The following is a 15,393-nucleotide window of genomic DNA, read 5'->3' as shown; positions in this document are numbered from 1 at the left end:
ACCTCAGCCAGCACCCTGCCTCCTCTGGGCCGTCCCAGCCTCTGGACAGCACTCTGCCCTTCCCTGCTATGTCAGCCACCAGGCCAAACCCTGCCGTCTCCATGGCAGTGAAAAGCTTTCCCTGAGGTTGAATGGTCAGTGAAAGGGCTAGGTGGATACCCTACAGCTCCCATACCCCCATCCTGTTCTTTGCCCCGTCTCACCTGGCAGGGCTCACCTGGCATGTCCAGCACCAGGGGAAGGGTTGACCTTCATGGGAGAGATGGGTCACCAATGTTATGTCTGAGTCCATTAGTCCTTCATGCCTTATGTTTTTGTGATGGCCGCCATCTTGGCTGACACACTGGGGATTGAACTAGGAACCTTCACATCTAAAAATCACAAGCTGCTACAACTTGAGCTAAGGCTTCCTAGCTGGGGCTGTTCCAGACTCCCGTCCCTTGTGGGAGGGCCCAAAGGGGGACCTGTGGCACACTCCCTAGTGGATTACGCTTTTATCTTCCTTCTTTTTTGTGTGTGCGCATTAATAACCCAGTTTCGGATAAATGAATATGGGACGCTGAAAGTGGTGAGTGCTGATAAGATCCCCCCTGTGGAGCCTCTAAAGGAGGATCATGCGGAGAGAGATGGGGAGTTGGAGGTGGCGCCCACCAGCAGGGACAATCCAGCTGCTGCTCAGGGTAAGGATGCTAGCTTGGCATGATTTTGGCTCTAGGCGCCCTGCTGGGCACCATGACTTGCAGAGTGCTGGGAAGAGACGGCACTTCCTCTTACCTGTGGCTTGGTGGGTGGGCCCAGGGCTGGGGAGCTTTTGAGGGAGTCCCACTTGCTTACACTGGCTGTCTTTGGCTCCGATGTCTTTAAGCATGGGGAAGCGGTATTCGCATCAGTGGTGATGTTAATATCTCTGTCACACTGGGCCATGGGGAGGGTGGGTTTCTGCTGGTGGCTCTCCTCTGAAGTCATCTCAGACCCGAAAGGGAGGGTGGGGGTGAGCTAAGTCACGGGGGCTCCAGAGTTCTGCCTTCCCAACCGCTCCAGAAAGATCCTCACTCCCACCCCTATAGATGAGCGTTTGGCTTTCCCTCATGGGAAATCCAGAAGGCTCCTTTATCCGCTTGTCATTGGTGTCTTCTGGAGGCCCAGTAGCCCAACAGACCTGTTGCCCTGTCCCAAAACCGCAGTGGCCGGCTGGAACCAATGCATCATTTTCAGGCAGAGATTACATGAGGCTTTCTCACGCTCTGTACCGCATTATCTTCTTGCTAAGGAGTGAGACGGTCCATCCTGTCCAAGCCCAGCCCAGCAATGAGCTGCACACTGGCTCTGGGAACCTGCTGACCACAGGGCCTGCTTCCAAAGTGCCTCCCTCAATCCTGCCCCGGGGTAGGTCTGAAAGAGAGCTTCAGCTCCCCAGGGTATCTGTGTGGTGCCATGCCCACCCTCGAACTGCATGGGAGGCAGGTGTCTTCTGAGCTGTACTGTTCTCCTTCCCCGGCGGCTCTCGCCCTTGGGAGTTCACTTCCCTTTCACTCTCTCCTGACGCAGACGTGTCCGAGCAGCCCAAGCTGCTGACAGCAGAGGGTATGTGTCACTGCGATACCTGCGGCCGGAGACATGTGTCGGAGGGGGCCCGGGAGGGCAGGGGATTCTGCAGCGAACACTGTCATCGGCAGTTCAAGGAAAGGTAAAGGAGACACTCTTCGGGTTGGGGAAAAAGAACCTGCACCTTCAGGGAGAAACGCTCTGAGCCAAACCCTGTCTTTCTCAGATCAGCCTTTGTTCTCTAGAAAAGAGGGGGATGTAGGGGTGTGTCTCTGTGGGCTGGGAGACCCCTCTCTTGTTTCTGTGGGCAGGTTATTCTACAAGCAAATGCGCAGGATGCCCCTGAGCTTGTTGAAGTCAGGGCAGGTTTTGCTATTGATTTCAGCAGGGCCAAGCTTTCACTCAGATTGTTTATGGTCTCAGTGCAGGAGTGGGCTGCGCCTGGCACTATGAGAAGCTTCCCCAGGGAAAGGCGTCCTCACCTTGGTCCCCGCAGGACATGTTTTCCCTCATCTGATTTCTCAGCTCATAGATGAGGGCAGGCCACCACATGTAGATCTGGATTTCCAGTGCCCCGTCATTCTGGGTTGCTTGGATCCAGGCATTTGGTCCAGACCATTACAAAGATCAGTCTATTTGGTTCTAGATTCAGATTTGGATTTCAGACACCTCAAAGTTCGAGGATACTTGGATGCAGGATTTTGGTTCAGGCTAATCTCTTAATTTTGACCTCATGAAGACACATGTTCTTGGCAGATTGCTCATTTTAATCATGAGGAACAGTGCCTGTGTGTGTGTGTGTGTGTGTGTGTGCACGCACATGCATGTATGTTTGCGTGTGCCTGCATATACGTTTGTGCCTGTGTGTACGTGTGTATAGGCACTGTAGGAGGGATTGAAAAGGTGGTTGCTTCTCTGTCTGGTGTTGGTCACACAACCTCCCTTCCTGCCAGGCCCCTTCAAACCAAGTTTGCTGACATCCCAATGTGCAGCCTGGCTCCTCTCTGCTGATGGGCTTTACAATCCCTTCTCCCCTGCAGGTCTGTCATAGTGGAGAACTCTGCCGGCAGCACTAACGCCACCGAAATCCTCAAGCCGGTGAAAAAACGGAAAAGAAAGGATTACCAGAGCCCTTCGGAGGAGGAGGAGTATGAATCAGAGCAAATGGTAGGGGAAAGGGATGGCACAGAGGGGACAAGATCACAAACAGATACTTGTCAGTGGAGAGGCTAGGGTGCCCCGCCATCGTGTGTGTGTGTTTGTGTCCCCTTTTTTTATTTATAATTGTCAGTGCTATATCAATTATGCCTCCAAGTATTAATCAGAAACTGACAACTTAACTCCAAAGAGCAGAAAGAGAGAGGAAGAAATAGACATTCAAAGGGACTGACCCTCGAGTCCTGTGGACATCTTGGGCCAGATTTTCAGAGGACTCTGCGCCTGGGTGGACGTTGGGTGCTGAGCACTCTTGAAAACCGAGCCACGATTGTGGATGCTGAACACTTCAACCTCCAGCCCTGAGCTCTGTGAGAACCCTGGCCTCGTGAGCATGAAACACCAAGAAATTATCCTTAAAAGACAGAGTGCATCTGCCTCTGTGACCCAGATGCTTCATTTTGGGGCCTAAAGCACCAACAGGCCAAAAAAATAAGACGGCACTGCCCACAATAAATCCATCTTTAGTGAGGTCCTTTCAAATCCACTCCCAAATCCCACTCTGACAGCTTCTGTCTACTCACAAGCCAGATCCTTTTGGCTGTCCATTTGTTGGATTTGGGTACCCAAAAATTCTTGAGCACCGTCATAATCAAAGAAGGTCTAAGACATTACAAGGCTGGTGAGTGACTGACATCAGTTCTCTGTATCCTCATGGTTAGGAGGAGAAGCAGGAAGAGAGAAAGAACTCAGGGGGAGACCCCACCATCAGCAACACGGAGAGTGAAGAGTGGAGCATGAACCAGCATGGTAAGGGGTGTGGCAGAGCAGTCTCTAGTCGCTGCTTCCCATGCAGAAGCAGCTACAGGTGGGTAAAAGTCAGCTGCAGTGATCTGCTCACCATCCAGGTGACAACATCCCAGCGGGGGGGGCACTCCTGTAGCTCATGATGCCACCGGAGGTCCCCTGATGAAATGATGTTACCTTGTATCGCATGGATGATTAGCCATAGGAACTGCCAGATTGGTTCAGACCCGTCTAGTCCCCGTGTCAAGTCTCTGAATGCATCTACTGATAGGATTAAGATTTGGGTTCCTATAGTCCCTTTCCCCCCAGAGAGCTCCCCAAGTGAAGAGAGGATGGATGGCCTAGGGCTTAGGGTGCTGGTCAGTGGTTAGGTAGAGCTGGGTTCAATCTCTTCTTTACCATAGACTTCCTATGACCTTGGGCAAGTCAGTTAATTTCTCTGTGCCTTGGTTCCCATTCTGTGCAATGGGTCTAGTAGCACTTGCCTTCCTCCCAGGGGTTTTTAATGGGTTAAAAATTGTGACCAGAGCCAGATAAACATCTCAGATAGGCACATACCAGTACAAATGCAGCAGCTCACACTCAGCCTTGCCAATTGTTAGTCCCTGAGCCAATGGAGCTGGCCTGTCTCTGGCTGCTTTGAGGACTCCCTCTTGTTGTTTTTATAGCTGTTCCTGAACCTTTGGTTGGATTAAAAGGAATGGGACTTGGGCATTTCTCTCCTACTGGAGGCTTTGAAAGTCTCAGCCATTGATGCTGGCTGGCTGCAGAATGTATCTGAGTTCTCCTCAGGGGTTTCTGCGCTGTATACAGTATGATTCTTTTATTGCCTGTCCCTGGGTCCCTCACTATAGGCAGTGGCACCATGTAAAGGGATAGAAAGAAGACTGGCCTGGGTCTGGTCTGCATAGGAGATGGCTTTCCATCTCGCCCCTCCAGCTGAACAGACGGACAGACAGGGCTTTGGTCCAGTGTTACGCCTGGAGGGCGGTGGGGATGGGAGCAGGTCACTGAGAGCAGGTCACTGAGAGCAGGATACAGCCCTTTTCGTCAAGGGTGCATCATTCACTGGGCAGGCCCACCTCTGCCTTCCCCTATCTCCAAATGCAGGTGAAAGCGGTTGGAGGCTGGTGAAGGACACTGCACGATGCACTCTGGGGTGAGGTGGGGGGAGCTGGTCTGCCTTTCCCCTTGCCTGGACCATCTCAAGGGTCGGTTCCGACGCAAACAAACCAGATCTTCAGCCGTGTCTCTGACTGGCGTGTGTGTGTGTGTTTTTGCCGAGCTCAGGTTCCAGTGAGGAGAAGAAAGAAGGCTGGTCCTGGGCGTCCTACCTGGAAGAGCAGAAAGCCATTGCTGCCCCTTTAAATCTGTTCCAGGGCGTGAGTTGGGATTTTCTTTCCTGATGCCTCCTCTTCTCCTGACTTTCCTTTTGTCTCTTCTTGTCCCCTCTTCATCTCGTTCCTGTTTTCCTAGCTGTGGGAAATGCCCAATCCTTCATCCTGGGGTAACCAATCATCTTCCTCCGCCACTCTCCAGCTTTGCTCTAGCTCTCCCTTTTGTGACCTTTGCCCCTCACTCAAAGTCTGTTTGCTTAGCAAATGCCCTATAGAGTGATGACCCTGGCAATGCCCTTCTCCTCCTTCCCCTTGATTCTGCCCCACCCCGACCTTCGCCATCTGCCCGCTGGCTGGGAAAACGTGAGTCTAATTCACTCTACGAACCGCTCTCTCCTGTCCTTGTCTGGGCAAGAGATGAGCCCATAGCTCCAGTTGCAAACACCCCTGTACTTAGGGGAGGCTCATCTCCAGGCTAGGCAATAGGGAGTGCTCAGGGGAGCATGCATGGCAAGCCAGTACTGTCATGTTTCTTGTCCTGTTGGCAATGAGAGAAACAAAACCACAGAAAACAGAGAATGGCTTTAAAAAACAAAAAACCCCATTGGTTAACCCCAGGACTCCGTCCCCCAATGGGTTGTGACGGGTGATTGGAGCACATCTATTTCTCTCGTGTTTTCAGTACCAGTCAGTTGCCCAGCACAAGAACGGCTTCAAGGTGGGGATGAAGCTGGAGGGGATCGATCCCCAGCACCCTTCGATGTACTTTATCCTGACTGTGGCTGAGGTAAGACATGGGACTGATAGGGACCTCCTGGCTCGTCAAGTCCAGTCTCCTGCTATTGCAGGGAACCTGGTCACATGATCCTGACGATAAACATATCGAGCTCCAACTTGACACTAGTTGCGTGGTTTGCCCCCATTCCTCTTACTGGGAGGCTGTTCCAGAACCTCCCTCCTCTGATGGTCTTCGGCATGGCATTGCCATTCCGTGCCCTCCTGTGCAGCCACAGCTACAGGCCGACAGCTTCTGCCTGCCTTTCGCAGCTCTTCCGCGGCCTTTTCCCCACGCGTGCTCCTAACCGTGTTGTGGGCGGGGTTTCCAGGAGAGAAAGGAAATGCAGCGCTCTCTTACTCAGCAGACCACCCGTGGGTCATGCCGTTAGGCCATCCATTCAAACCCAGAGCTGGCTGGCAGTCACCCAGACCGTTGCCTGGCCAAGCTGCTGGTTGTGAAATGCTCTGGTGGTTTGGTGGTGTAGCTCAAGTGAGTTGGGGGTGTCAGTCGGGTTGGTAGAGGATGGGTGGCCACATCGCAGAATCACCATCTCGGTTGGCGGCCATATTAGCATGGTCATCAGAGGAACCCAGGAGTGAGTAGGCCATGGAGACGGAAGTACCCTGTGGTCCCTTGATTTGATCACTCTTGGACAGTCTGAGCCACATTGGTGGGGCAGTGAGTAGGAGCTTGTTCTTCCACTGTCCGATTTGCACCCATTCTGTGGATAAACAGAGGCCTTCAGACTCTAGGCTATCAGGCCAGATCCTTCCATCTGTACTACATTTGTATAAGATGCACAGTCCGTGACCTACAGCACTCATGGGCCAGCAGCTGAAGTCTGCTCAATCCTTCTTCAAGGTGAGAAATTCCACAAAGCAGATGTTTTGTTTATTTCTTGCTGCTGGCATATTTTTGCCAGGGCAACAACCTCTTGTAAAATGCTTGGGAGAAAGAGAGGGGGGAATTTGCCACTGTGAGATCTTTATAACCCTGGATCCACACCAGTGCTGACTGCGTCACCGTTTCACCCTGTGCCCCGACAAGAAAGGCTGGCAGTAATGTCGGAATCTTTCTGTCGCTATTGGTGAGAGTAGAAGTACTGGGGCCAGTGGCTCAGTGCCTGCCCTGTTCCTATGTTAAACGCACAGAATCCCAGGCTTCAAATGCATTTCCTGATTCCTGACACCAGGATGTCAATATGGCTCTCCAGCCTTCTCAGCAAGCTATCAAAGAGGTAAGTGATGGGGCTTGTGCGTGGGCTGCCAGACAGACTTCTTAGGCACATGTTGCTTGAAGGAAGTTAGAGCACACCCGGGGCAGTGCAACTGGGGGCACTATCATCCTTCAGTTCCCTTCCCCTCCTCGCTGCAGGTGTGTGGTTATCGGATGCGTCTGCACTTTGACGGCTACTCTGAATGCCATGATTTCTGGCTGAACGCTGACTCCCCCAACATTCATCCTGCTGACTGGTCTGAGGAGACGGGGCATAAACTGCAGCCCCCCAAAGGTAAGAGGTCGGTAAAGTCAGGACTGTGGATGCTGCTCCAGATGGGCCTTCCCCTTGTGTGCTGGCAGTCAGGATGCGTGGGAGCCTGTGGGACCCCTGAGAGCAGGAGAGGGCTGGTTATGTCTTCATCAGTGCTCAAGCCGAGGATGGAGGCCTGTAGGGAGAAGAGCAGACAGTGGTGCTACAGGGGGAGGAGTCAGATTCTCCCATGTGGAAGGGCATGGCACAGTATGTTAATGTAGGCGTCTGTCCCCTCTGGAGGTCTGGGTTTGAATCCTGCTCAGATGTTGAGACTTTTAGTCCCAGGTGTCATGGTCCAAGCCAGGAGCATGGTGGGCAGCACTGAAAAGCAGATGCGTAGAGCCTGACCCAGCGAGGGGCCGAGCACACAGACCAACAGGAGTTAAGAGGGCTTATTGCCCTTGGCCCCTGTGGCTAGTAGCGGTACTTCAACATTCTCCATTCTGAGCATAGGCTGTGCCATAACCACTGTGCCGCCATGCAGGGCCATCCTTACCCATATACAAACCACGCAGTTGCACAGAGCACCAGGAAATTTGGGGCACCAAATTTCCTGGTGCCCTGTGCAACTGCGTGCTGCTCCAGCCTCTGCCTGGCTTTTCTCGAGGCCCCTGCTCTGCCCCAGCCCCACCCCCACTCCCCATAGCTCTGCAACAGGGTTGGGTCTGCACTCACTGGTGGTGGGAAGTGCAGCGACCCGGCCCCAGTCTGCGCTGCCAGTGAGTACTGGGGGGTGGTTCCCCCCACCTCCCAAGCCAGCCCCCCCACGGGGGTGCTGCGTAGGGCCCCAGAACAGTGAGGGACGGCCCTGCTGCCATATGCACCCATTCGGGAATGATGAGGGCTGCAGGATGGTGGAAGGGTAGATGCTGGGCAGGAGGCAGTGGGTGGATGTTGGCTCCCCAGTCTGACGCTTAGGCAGTGCTTTCAAGTACAGCATAGAGGTACCACGCCTGTCCTTGAAGGTCCCGCTGGCCTATGGAGGAGCTGCTGCTCTCTCTGTACATTTGCTTCTGTCTCTTCTTTTCCTGAGGGTGTTTAGGTTACAAGGAGGAGGAGTTCAGCTGGATGAACTATCTGAGGATAACGAAGGCTCAGGCTGCTCCCAGGCACCTCTTTGTGACCCCAAACAATGTGAGTGGCAGATCCTTCCAAGTGAACTCCTCTACATTCACATGCATTTCCCCCCAGAGGGGATCTCCCCACCAGTTTTGCTTTGGCCGCTTCCCCCCAATCCCTTTCCAATCCCCATAGTAATGCTGCTTCTGAAATGGGGGTGACCCACAGAGAACAGTATCGACCTGTTCATGCATCGTGCACACAAAGAACACTGTAAGTTAGTGGCTGTGTCACTGCATCAGCAATGTTGGGGGTTGTTCAGATAAGGGAGGTTTGTTCGGACCCATCTCTAATACAGCCTGTGTCTACACTTAAGGTGCCATGTGGAGTACAGGCACGACACACGCTGCAGTGAAAGGCTCCAGCAGTGGAGAAAGGCTCTGGCAGGGTGGAGGCAGCAGGATAACCATGGGAGGCACTGCCTTGGTGTGTGGAGAACTGTGTAGGGTTTATAATAGGGGGTTCAGGCATGTAGCGCACTTACTCCACTCTACTCACCTAATCTGTCCATCACTGCCTACACTGCTACTTATACCCCTGCTAGCTGGACGTGCAGTGCCCATACTCTATCTGCCGCCATAAATGTAGATGTGTAGTCACAGACAGAGCTGGTCAAAAATATTTTTTTTTAAATATTTCCAGGAAAACTTTTTTCTTTTTTTAAAAAAATTTCTAGATTTTTTTTTTAAACCAATAAAAGGTCAGTTTTTCACCTGTATCCTTCCTTTCTCTCTCTTTCTTCCATGTTCTCTCCTTTTTTCAGAAGCAAAATGGAATGGAAAAGGGAGAGAAAGGGGAGGGGGGCGGGTGATACCTGGAATATTTATACAAAGAACCCTGAACAAAATATACTTTTTGCTGACATTTTCAAAATTTTTCGGAAAAAAAAAGCCTTATCAGCTCTTAAAGAATAAATAATAATAATCCATCATTGTCTCACTGATCAAATCAATACCAACAAATGATGTGTGATTATCGGAACAATTTCTCATTCAGCTCCGTCAGTCCAGTATTTATGACACAGTGTTTTATGTAAATGTTATATCTGAGAAGACCGGACCAGGTGGGCATGATGAGAGGGGAGTACAGGAATTATGAAAGAGGTGGGAGTGCGGGTGTCGGAGGTTTAGGATGAGAATACTGCCACTGTCTTTCCTCACGTCAGCCCCTAGTAATAAAGATTATTGCTAGAGATTTGAAAGCAATAGTTGAAACAAGTGAGTTACTACAGACCCTAATTCTTAGGGAAGCTGTTCTTGTCTGGGACTGCAGCATCTAGCAGGGGCCTGGCAGTCTTGATGCATCTGTATCTTCCCAGATCTGTGAGCAACTTCCCCTGGTACCTAAGCCACGTCATGTAAATTCCCTGTGCCTCAGTTTCCTTACCTGTGCCTGCTTCCCAGGGGAGCTGTGAGGCTAAATTCACTAATGTTAAAAGCACTTTGAGCCCCTCAGATGAAGGGCACAGTGTTACCGCTCAAGCGTTCCATATGGTGTCGGCCAGCAGCTGCTCAGGGCATGGTGGGGAAGGGCTGGGGACATAGCCGTAAGAGCAAACCAGTTGGTGCCCAGACACACCTACCCTGTTTCTCTCCTTTCCCCAGAACACCGTTCCCACGGGATTCCAGGTGGGCACGAAACTAGAAGCTGTGGACCGCATGAACCCTTCCTTGATATGCGTTGCCACGGTGACGGACGTGGTGGACAATCGTTTTCTGGTGCACTTTGACAACTGGGATGATACTTATGACTACTGGTAAGAACATGGGCATGACCTTCCAGCACTGCCTCACTGTGCTGCCTCCTGCAGTGACTGATCCTGGATGCTTCCCAGGAGGTCGATAATGCACTTCGCCAGTTGTCTGGTACTGTCCCGAGGAAGTGAATTTCTTCCTGCAAGCATGAGGAAATGTCAAACCTTAAAGGGAGCAAGCAGGCCTAAGTGTTATCGTTCTGCACCACAGTCCCTTTTAGTCCATGATTCTATGTCTTATTAAAATAACTCTAAAGACAGGCCTGAACCAAACCCTGGTTCTGAGCCCACCTGAACTTTGAGAAAGTTCAGTCCTCGAGCCAAAGTTTGCAGCTGAGCTCCGTCCCATTGTGGATTAATTCTGCACAATTAAATTCTGCTACAAATGCAGAATCTCTAAGTCCAACATCATAACCAGCAATCTCTGACCCTCTCACCACACCCCCATCCTGTCACCTGGAGAGCAGCATCATCACAGAAACTTGGTGGAATGATGAATATCTGTGGGACACGGTAATACCAGGGTTCAAAATGCATAGGAATGTGCAAAATATATAGGAATGACAGAGTAGGTTGCGCTGGTGGGGGACTGCTACTGTATGTGAAAGAAAGCACAGAGTTAAATATAGTAAAAATCTTAAATGATTCAAATGGTCCCATAGAATCTCTGTGAATAGAAATTCATCATGAGTATAGCAGTAGAAATCACTGACCACCTCATTGTGACTGAAATGCTCAGGGAGATTAGAGAGGCTACAAAACCAGAAAACCCAATAATAATGGGGGATGTCAACTATCTCATATTGATTGGATACATGTCCCCTCAGGATGGGATACAGAGATAAAATTTCTAGGCACCATAAATGACTGCTTCTTGGAGCAGCTAATCCTGGAACCCACAAGGGGAGAGGCAATTCTTGATTTAGTCCTAAGTGGTGCACAATCTAGTCCAAGAAGTGAATGTAGCTGAACCGCTCGGTAATAGTGACTGTAATGTAATTACATTTAACATCCTTGATGGGGCAAAATACCAAAGAAACCATCCACAGTAGCATTTAACTTGAAAAAGGGGAACTACACAAAAAGGAGGAAGCTAGTTAAATGAAAATTAAAAGAAATAATCATGAGTGAAATGCCTGCAAGCAGCATAAAATTATTTAAAAACACCATACTAGAGGCTCAAACTAAATGTATACCCAAATTAAAAAACAAACAAACAGTAAGAGGACCATAAAAGTACCAGCATGGCTAAACAACAGAGTAGAAGAGGCAGTTAGAGACAAAAAGACATCCTTTAAAAATTGGAAGTCACATCCTACTTAGGAAAATAGAAAGGAGCATAAACTCTGGCAAGTCAAGTGTACAAATATAATTAGGAAGGCCAAAAAATAATTTGAAGGGCAACTAACAAAAGATACAAAAACTAACAGCAAATTTTTTTAAAGTACATCAGAAGCAGGAACTCTGCCAAACAAAGAGTGGGGCCACTGGACGATCAAGGTGCTAAAGGATCACTCAAGGAAGACAAGGCCATTGTGGAGAAGCTAAATGAATTCTTTGCATCCATCTTCACTGCAGAGGTTGTGAGGGAGAGTCCCATTCCTGAGCCATTCTTTTAGGTAACAAATCTGAGCCATTGTCTCAGATTGAGGTGTCAGTAGAGGAAGTTTTGGAACAAATTGATTAAATCAAACACTAATAAGTCACCAGGACCAGATGGTATTCATCCAAGAGTTCCGAAGGAACTCAAATATGAAATTGCAGAACGACTAACTGTGGTATGTAATCTATCATTTAAATCAGCCTCTGTACCAGATGACTGGAGGATAGCTAATGTAATGCTGATTTGTTTTTTTAAAAAGGATCAAAAGGCGATCCTGGTAATGTTAGGATAATAAGCCTAACTTCAGTAACAGGCAAATTGGTTGAATCTATGGGAAAGAACAGAATTATCTCACACATAGATGAACACAGTAGGATGGGGAAGAGTCAACACAGCTTTTGTAAAGGGAAATCATGCCTCACCAATCTATTAGAATTCTTTGAGGGGTCAACAAACATGTGAGCAAAGGTGATTCAGTGGATATAATATACTTGGACTTTCAGAAAGTCTTTGATAAGGTCCCACACCAAATGCTCTTTAGTGAAGTAAGCAATCATGGGATAAGAGGGTCCTCTCATGGGTCAGTAACTGGTTAAAAGATAGGAAACAAAGAGTAGGAATAAATGGTCAGTTTTCACAGTGGAGAGAAGTCAATAGCAGGTTCCCCCAAAGATCAGTACTGGGACCTGAGCTGTTTAACATATTCATAAATTATCTGAAAAAATGGGTAAACAGTGAGGTGGCAAAATGTGCAGACAATACAAAATTACCCAAATTAGTGAAGTCTAAAGCTGACTGCAAAGAATTACAAAGGGATATCACAAAATTGGGTGACTGGGCAACAAAAAAGGCAGATGGAATTCAATGTTAGTAAGGGCAAAACGGTGCACACTGAAAACATAATCCCAGCTATAAATATAAAATGATGGGGTCTAAAACAGCAGTTACAACTCAGGAAAGAGATCTTGTAGTCACCGTGGATGGTTCTCTGAAAACATCCACTCACTGTGCAGCAACAGTCAAAAAAGCTAACAATGTTAGGAACCATTAGGAAAGGGATAGATAATAAGACAGAAAATATCTTAATGCCACTATATAAATCCATGATACGCCCACACCTTGAATACTGCATGCAGTTCTGGTCGCCTCATCTCAAAAAAGATATATTGGAAAAGGTACAGAGAAGGGCAACAAAAATGATTAGTGGTATGGAACAGCTTCCACATGAGGAGAGATTAATAAAACCGGGACTTTTCATCTTAGAAAAGAGATTACTAAGAGGGGGATATGATAGAAGTCTATAAAATCATGACTGGTGTGAAGAAATTAAATAAGGAAGTGTTATTTATTCCTTCTCCTAACACATGAACTAGGAGTCCCCAAATGAAATTAATAGGCAGCAGGTTTAAAACAACATAAGGAAGTATTTCTTCACACAATGCATAGTCAATCTGTGGAACTCATTGCTGGGGGATGTTGTAAAGGCCAAAAAGCATAGGCGGGTTCAAAAAAGAACTAGGTAAGTTCATGAAGGATAGGTCCATCAAGAGTATTAGCCAAGATGGTCATAGACATGACCCCATGGTCTGGGTGTCCTTAAACCTCTGACTGCCAGAAGCTGGGACTGGACGAGTGGGGATGCATCACTCAATAATTGCCAAGTTCTGTTCACTCCTTCTGAAGCATCTGGCTCCGATCGCTGTCAGAAGACAGGATACTGAGCTAGATGGACTATTGGTCTGACCCAGTAGAGCCATTCTTATGTTCTTAATATTATACCAATTTCTTTGTTTCAAAGCACTGAGAGGGAATGTTCAGCCATTACGCCCATCTCTCATCTCTTATCCAGAAGATGTTCCAGGCATGTCCCCTTCAGCAAGGGAGTACTCTGTTCGTGCCCTGTCTGTGGGAGAAGGAAAGGTTGCTGTCCTTCCTCTTAAAAAACTCAGGTTTTTTTATTGTTTGGGTTGTGGTTCTCTGCAGAGCTCCAAGCCAACGGTGCCCAAATTTTGTCCAGCTGAGGCCTATTCTAGGGGGCTAGGAGCTGCCCCCACAGAACAGACAAATGAAACAGATTTCCGCCACGCCACCCTTGTCTGTAATATGGAGGTGGGACCTGTGGAAACTATAGGTGCCAGTGTGCTGTGCTCCACGGGGATCTGAGTGTACGGTCCAGGATTGGCCTCAAGCCCCACACACTACTTAGCCCTGTGGACCACTTCACTCTGAAACTTCACAGGCTGGCCCTGTCTTTCTCTCCAGTAATAAAGGGGCAGGGAATAATTCACTGCTTTGCGTTTCCCAGCAGTGGGACCATAGGAGTAGTGAGACCTGACTTGCACACAGGCCCATTGTGAAACTCGGGGCTTTGTTTATTTCCCCCTCGGAAATTTGGTGCCCCATATATTGTAGCTCTGACCCTGCCAGGACTTGTAGTCATAGGGACCACTTCTCTCTGTTGAGGAGGAGGCTGTGTTGTAGAATGCTTAGATTGGCACATGGCTATTAGGCCGTGCTCTGGCCACCAATGTGTTGTGCTGTCCCAACTGGTGCCATCCCTGTGGCAGGACACCTGCCCTGGCTCCTGAGGTCCTGTGTGCTGCCATGGTTGTGACTGCCATGTGCATGCCCTGGTTGTGAGTTGTACCTGCATCCCCCATGAACGTGTATGTGTGTGCTGCAGGTGCGACCCCAGCAGTCCGTACATCCACCCAGTCGGCTGGTGTCAGGCACATGGGAAACCCCTCACGCCTCCTCAAGGTGAGTACGCAGCCAGGGTCTGTATCCCAGGCTGTCGCTGGCTTCCGTGAGCTGAACCCTAGAGAACTCCCACTGTGGTATGTTAAACACACTTGGGACCACGTGCTAACGCCCTGACTTAGCTGAAAGCTGGGGGAGTTTTGCATGAGTAATAAGGATCTCAGGATTTTACCCATGGGATCTTTTAAAATAAGGACAGGCCTTGAGGCTGCTGCCAGCAATCCCTCATGTGTTATTTCTCACTTTCCCAACACAGAACACACCCAGCTCCTTGCTAAGGATTCTGGGTACTGTAGTCCAACAGGCATTTCCTGTACCAAGAAGTACTATAATGACAACTACCACTAGAGGGCACTCAAAACACCATGTCTTACCCCCATGCCACAGCCAGCTGGAGCCAATGTTAAGGAGAAGGGGAGGAGCTGAAAAAACCCTGCCCTGGATGTATCCGTGATAGTCCACCTGCAGAGTGCTGGTTCTGTCAGGCCTGTCAGTGAGTTAAAGGAGAGCCCAAGCTGTTTGGATGCTGGCCCAGGTGTCACTCACTAACATGTCCCCTCCCCGAAGTGGACTTTGGGGCGCAGAAGGAATTGACACACATCCAGGAGTTTCCAGAGTTCCCTCCGGTACCAGTGCAGACCAAATGTTGCACTAGTCCCGTGCGGGAGCAGGGAATTGTGAGACACCCCCAGAGGTGTCAACCTGCCCATGTTTTCTTGTCCAGACTATCCTGACCCTGACAGCTTCAACTGGGAAAAATACCTGATGGAAACCGGAGCATCTGCAGTGCCAGCTTGGGCCTTTAAAGTGGTGAGTGCCAGGGCCCGGCCCTGCTGCTAGCTCTGCCGGTGCAGTCCTGGGCCAGTGAGCACTGGGCCTCTGGGAGAGACAGCTGTTCCCATGTGGGTCTTTAAAGTGTCATCTGACATAGCCACTCCCTCATATAGAGTCTCAGCCATGCTGGCATGGGCCATTAAAGCAGGGGTGCTGGGCCCGTGCCCCCTG

At 49.5% G+C, this 15,393-nt stretch overlaps 1 protein-coding gene across 2 annotated transcripts in view; it reads left to right on the top strand.

The window, feature by feature from the left end:
* Positions 1-15,393, top strand: part of L3MBTL1 (L3MBTL histone methyl-lysine binding protein 1) — a 57,703-nt gene that overhangs the window by 19,778 nt on the left and 22,532 nt on the right. The window contains exons 4-14 of one of the 2 annotated variants that reach the window (XM_038370272.2): positions 536-680; positions 1,549-1,687; positions 2,586-2,712; positions 3,423-3,510; positions 4,798-4,889; positions 5,527-5,631; positions 6,997-7,132; positions 8,196-8,287; positions 9,877-10,028; positions 14,312-14,388; positions 15,113-15,198. In XM_038370272.2, coding sequence (XP_038226200.1) covers positions 536-680; positions 1,549-1,687; positions 2,586-2,712; positions 3,423-3,510; positions 4,798-4,889; positions 5,527-5,631; positions 6,997-7,132; positions 8,196-8,287; positions 9,877-10,028; positions 14,312-14,388; positions 15,113-15,198 — 1,239 coding nt within the window. Of the gene's footprint in view, positions 1-535; positions 681-1,548; positions 1,688-2,585; positions 2,713-3,422; positions 3,511-4,797; positions 4,890-5,526; positions 5,632-6,996; positions 7,133-8,186; positions 8,288-9,876; positions 10,029-14,311; positions 14,389-15,112; positions 15,199-15,393 lie in introns of both variants that reach the window. The other variant, XM_038370271.2, reaches the window with a different exon arrangement.

The sequence above is a fragment of the Dermochelys coriacea genome, chromosome 13 (assembly GCF_009764565.3).
Source record: "Dermochelys coriacea isolate rDerCor1 chromosome 13, rDerCor1.pri.v4, whole genome shotgun sequence".
Classification (NCBI taxonomy): domain Eukaryota; kingdom Metazoa; phylum Chordata; order Testudines; family Dermochelyidae; genus Dermochelys; species Dermochelys coriacea.
This window is presented reverse-complemented; position numbering and strand designations above follow the sequence as displayed.